Source organism: Saccostrea cucullata, unplaced genomic scaffold, assembly GCF_032062105.1.
Source record: "Saccostrea cucullata isolate Sc308-1 unplaced genomic scaffold, CSIRO_AGI_Scuc_v1 ctg1213, whole genome shotgun sequence".
Classification (NCBI taxonomy): domain Eukaryota; kingdom Metazoa; phylum Mollusca; class Bivalvia; order Ostreida; family Ostreidae; genus Saccostrea; species Saccostrea cuccullata.
Genome location: NW_026923916.1, coordinates 54,137 through 59,977, shown reverse-complemented (window position 1 = coordinate 59,977; position 5,841 = coordinate 54,137). Strand labels below are relative to the sequence as shown.

The following is a 5,841-nucleotide window of genomic DNA, read 5'->3' as shown; positions in this document are numbered from 1 at the left end:
TTAAATGAATGTATTAAGAATTGTGTTTACTTAATATTTGCATAAGTAAAATAGCAATTACTTGAAAGAAGTATTCTAATCTACTTTCATTCAGGTTGCCCATGTGGCGCAGTGGTAAAGTGCCTAGATTTGAAGAGTAAGAGTTGATACGATTCCACTGTAAATCTTGGAGACTGGTCCTTTGGATATATTAAGCCGTACTGGCACAAAAACGATCAAACACTGTAATCTGTGTGCCAATTTTGTGCCTCCAATCCCAAGTATTTGCGTCTCAATATGAGTGAAAAGCTTCCGAAGCGACGTTCAACAGACTTTTCTTCAAAATATATTATAATTAATTTTTTTTTGGGGGGGGGGGTTGGGTAGGGTAGGTAATTTTTTTTTTAAACTGAAGTTGACAATTGCGTGTATACATATTGGTCTTCGTTCATTACTTCGTGATAGAAAATAGATGCAGGTGCAAAGTACTACAGCTATCGTAGAAACCATGATAACACCTATTTCCCAAAGGGTTGTCTTTCTCATTTCTTGCTTTCTTTTCTTTCTGATGGTCTGTCAAAGAAAATGACGACGAGCATATTTTAACACTGGAGAAAGTCTTCTTGCTATCGTAATTTGTTTGGTTTAGTAGTCTACTGGGTCTAGTTTAATATGTTTATTCCTCATTTGTAATCACCGATTTATTGGCTAATCACAAAGAACATGAAAATGTGTTGTCATAATATTGTAATTTCGGATAATTTGATGCGAGTTTCGTAACGGGGATTGGCACTTGTTACTGTTCATTACGTTCTGAGTAATTGAATTATTCAAAGAAGCTGTTTATTCTGACACGAGTATAAATCTCGCATTCATGACTTAACACGGAGCGTGGCATATTGTATTGAAATTGTATGCAAGTCGCAGAATATGGAAAAGGTGGCAATGTAATATATGGATATAAAGAACAGTATTCAGCTCAAAAGTTTAAACAATACAAAATTGGAGCAATGCAAACACGGATCTCCAAAGTATCAGAGGCGGGATCAGGTGCGTTGGAGGAGTGAGCATCCCTTACCGACTGGTCACACTCGCAGTGTGCTCCTTGTCATGATCGGGAAATGAAGTTTTAAAAACTGTCGATAATTCAAAAACTAATGACCTAACAATAAGTATTAAAAGTGTTGTTAATATGAAAAACTGTTTACTGAATGATAAATTTTATTTGCTGACAAGATCATTTTATAGACTATAGAACTAATGAAATATGACTTTAAACGACACTACTGTTATTCTTGTTTCATCAACTTATTTGTCAATAATCTACCTCATTTAAGAAATTGACCTGTTAGGGAACAATGTCTCCTGTCATGTTTAAATCTAATGGTGGGATTTAAACCGTCGATGTACGGATCAACGTCTCACTCTACGACTCTAGAGCAAGCCCTCTATTAGATTGAATTTTGTGTGAAATACATGTAGATGTAATGTTTAATATCCCTTTCTCTCATATTGAGTTGTCACGATTTACCGGTGGATTGCTGCAAATTGTAGACCTGTATAGTATAGGGCACTTGCGGTGTTGGAACATCCAGTGAGGGATCTTTTCGTGCCAGCACCTAATGTGAAAGGGACCTCCATAAATTGAACAAATTTTCAAAATCAATTTTGGTAGCATAGACTAATTAATAATGTAATTTGGAATCATTTTCATTTATACGTAGGGGTCCATGTTCGTGTTTAAGCAAACTTTTGTTATTCGTAATTTCGTGGGTACATGTAACTTGTATTTCGGACGATCCATAGAAAAAAATATATTGACAATAATTGTTCATGGATCAGAATAATTTACGTATGTTGGTCTCCCACAAACAATGATGATTCATTAATACTATATTAAAAGAGGTTAAAAATTTTTTTTAGAACTTCACTTGCATTTAACATGTTATCACATTGAAAGTAATCACTTCTGGAAAAATTGAAGCATTTTGTTGGTTTTGATACGTATACATGTATACTCTCAAACTGCTTTATGTGAAAATGCCTTCATCTTGTTTACACCTGGATATTTCGTAGTTATGCATGATTATTATATAGACATAGCTTTCTACCAACATTTTAAAAGGTGCATTGTTTAGGTCTATGGGTGGTACCGCATTGGTTTTAATCATTCTTTTAAAAAGTTTATACCTTTGATATCTTTTTTGTGTTCAGTAGACAACAATCAGAAGAACTGTTCGATTTAGTACTCCAGTTTTTAATCTTTGGATTTGTAAATCCATTTCTCACTAAAGCAGGTGCAAGTATATTATTTTCAATACCTTAAATACCGTTAGTATGAGGTTAGTGTATATGAAGCAGTAAGCGATCGATCAGCTTCTACCTTGACGTTTTGCAATTCATTACCTCTATGTCCAGAATTAAGTCAAAGAGTGGGGCTTATGTTGTCACATTTTGAAAATTTTTATTTATAGTATTTACTGTTCAATTCAACATTCAGCGACTTTTTCTTCACTTAATGAGTTTAAATAATGTTAATGTGTTAATATGCTAAAAAGGATAGCGAGAAAAGGTGATCATATTATATACATGTAAATTTTTAGCTCTACTGGTCAGAGACCAGAAGAACATATGCGATAGTAAGGTGTCCGTCGTCCGTCCGTCCGTCTGTAAACAATTTTTCAAAATGCTACTCCTCCTACAGTTTTGGTCTGAATCGAATATAACTTGGCACACAAGTAGACTACACTAAGATACAAAATTTAGTGCATCAGTCTTTGATTTCCTTGAATGGCGTTGCCATGGTTACTAAAAATAGAAATTCATTTGAAATTCCTTTAAAACGCTACTCTTCCTACAGTTTTGTCTGATTTCAATATAACTTGGCACACAAGTAGACTACACTAAGATACATAATTTAGTGTCGGTTTTTGATTTCGTTGAATGACGTTGCCATGGTTACTAAAAATAGAAATTTATTTGAAATTCCATTAAAACGCAACTCCTTCAACAGTTTTGGTCTAATTTTAATATCACGTGGCACACAAGTAGACTACACTGAGATACATAATTTAGTGCATTAGTTTGTTTTGTTTTTTTCGATGAACGATGTTGCCATGTTTTCTAAAAATAGAAATTTATTTGAAATTCTTCTAAAACACTACTTCTCCTACAGTTTTGGTCTGATTTCAATATAACTTGGCACAAAAGTAGACTACACTAAGATACATAATTAAGTGTATCGGTTTTTGATTTCAATGAACTGTGTTGCCATGTTTTCTAAAAATAGAAATTTCTGTAAAATGCTTTCAAAATGCTACTTCTCCTACAGTCTTGGTCTGATTTCAATTTAATTTGGCACACAAGTTGCCCCAAAAAGAGACTTGATCAAGGATCATTATTAAATTTTTTGCTGTTGTAAAGTTTAAGTCCAAATGACTACTTTTCTCTTCCTGTGTTATAAGTACAAACCAGTAGAACTACAGTCTCGACAGAGACTTCTGGTTAGATTTTAAAAAGTTAACGAACAGTGTTAAGGGTCAAAGGTTCATTAAACAATACAAATCGGGAACAGAATAAACAAGAAGCTAACATCGAACACGCTTTAAAGTCATTTGCATTCCTCGAAACTTGCTCCTTGAGTCTAAAGTTCCACCAAGTGGGCTAACTTGGTCAGGGAAAAGTTATTCTCAGGCGACCGTCAATGTATGTGGATATTTTGTGAAGAACAAAGTTGTAATGAATATATGGATATTTATTAAAACGAAGCACTGTTATATAATTATAAATACTATGTTTATTCAATCAGAACGGGACGCTGTTAAAATATAATATATGAGACTGATCTACATGCGTTTAGACATGTGACGTCATGTGACGAGTGAGATGGTGTCTCTCTCGAAATGTTTCCTGACATATGTTGCATCTCAGTTTGTCATCGCGTTTCTTCTTCACAGGATCGAATTCTCGTTTATGATGAGATCTCATGTGATACACGAGATCACTTGTCATGCGGAAAGAAGTATTACACTTAGCACACCAGTTCTGAGACAATACCATAGCGTTGACAGGAGACTTAACAGCCACTGGTGATGTGTTTTGTAAGATTTTTTCCACCATAGGATTAGAACTCTTCATGTATGGGATACCAGCATTGAGTCTCTCAGACATAAAGTAGTGCTTCCATTGATCTGAGAGCGATAAGATCATACTGGCTTTTACAGACCCGTTCTGTGAGACTTGCTGCATCGGAGGATGCGGAAGTTGAACAGTGTTACTTGGACCGACCTTTGGCAATACAGAAATATGGGGTGAAGTTTGTACACACGAAAAGTTCAAGCCATAAAGACTTAAATCTAAGTCTGATGATGGTTCATTCACTTTATATCGTTTACTGGAGACATTAGGAGAGGTTGAGTGGGGTGTGTGAAGACTTCTGTTCTCATTTTCAACTTTTCTGAATGCGCTAGTATCTGAGTAAGTGTTCAAACCTGCCTCACTGGAAAGTCTTCGAACATAGTCCGAGGTATTAGCCTGCATTATTTCTACACATTCATAATCGCGTTTTAATGATTTTGCAAAGTTTTTCGTAGATGTAGCATTTTTCTCTAAATTTATCTCTTTGATGATTTCGTGCAGCTTTGACTTTAGTAATTTTAACTCCGTTTTGATCTTTTTCTCCGTTTCCTTGAAGTTCGAGTTCGCCATTTCTTCACATTTAAAGCGTTGATGGGCCATCATTGGAAATTCTTGTTGAAAAACTTCACCACAGAAGTTGCAAACCAACTGTTCCCTATCTATCAAGTTATAAAATTAATCTTTAAATAATATGTTTTTTATTTTACAACAACATTAACATTTTCCTTTCACATGCAGTTACATTATTTTAATCTTCAAATTGTTTTTCAACATTTGCAATATACTATATTTTTTATAAAATATAATTGTATTTATGCTTTCTTAAGTGCAAATAAAAAAATATGTTGCAATGAGTTTAATAAATACCTTGGTCGCTATGTCTTTTAATGATCTGTATCTGTAACGTCTGACAGAAGTCTTTGCTGTACCACACAAACAACGGCTCCCCGGCTTTAATGATTCTAAGTGTTCTATAATACATTTTCCCGCCCTTACTGTAAGCTTCCATGTTTTGTTCCTCTTCATTTCGCGCCGGGGGTATACAAATGAGCCATTCCAAGGCGTGTGTCCTTTTTGACATTTCAAATGGATCCAGCTAAATGATATTAATTACCATTAATTCCCTATTGCGAAAAAAGCTTATCAAGAGATTTCAAAAGGGAATATCACAATGAAGCAGTCTGTTACACTATTTCAATTGACCGTTATCACAATGATTAATTTTTCGGTGTCACAATGAACAATACCCGACTAAACTAATGCAGGCAACTTCTTACCGATAAATTTGTGTCATCCTTTTCAGTTCTGCCATCTCTTGTCATCAATCCTATCAGAGAAGTTGGATTCAAGGCCGATGACTCTACATTAACGGGACCAAAGATGATGCCATAATCTATGTCAGTGTTTGTGGAGACCGTCATGATTTTTCCTGAAAGGATATTGGTAGAAAATGGGATATTGGAATTGATAACCTTAATTTCTATGAACAAATAAACAGCAAGATTATAACTAAATGAACAAGGGGGGCTTAAACTCTTAGAACTAATTATAGGCTAGTTTAAAGAAATGTATCAATAAACAATGGTTATTTCCATTCATATGTCAATACGTCATATCCCGGTGAACTTGAAATAAAAGATATCACAGAATCTGACACATCTGTTTCATATTTGGATATTTTACTTACGCACGAGCGCATGCTCTACGTAGTAGTTACCCCATATC

At 34.6% G+C, this 5,841-nt stretch overlaps 1 protein-coding gene across 1 annotated transcript; it reads right to left on the bottom strand.

Annotated features, from left to right (window-relative positions):
• Positions 1-3,649: 3,649 nt before the first annotated feature.
• Positions 3,650-5,537, bottom strand: LOC134265251 (uncharacterized). Its single transcript, XM_062747496.1, has 3 exons — positions 5,394-5,537; positions 4,984-5,212; positions 3,650-4,775 (listed from the first exon to the last, which is right to left on the bottom strand). Exons 1-3 carry the CDS (start codon positions 5,535-5,537, stop codon positions 3,835-3,837), a joined length of 1,314 nt encoding a protein of 437 aa, XP_062603480.1. The 3' UTR covers positions 3,650-3,834.
• Between the last annotated feature and the right edge of the window lie 304 nt (positions 5,538-5,841).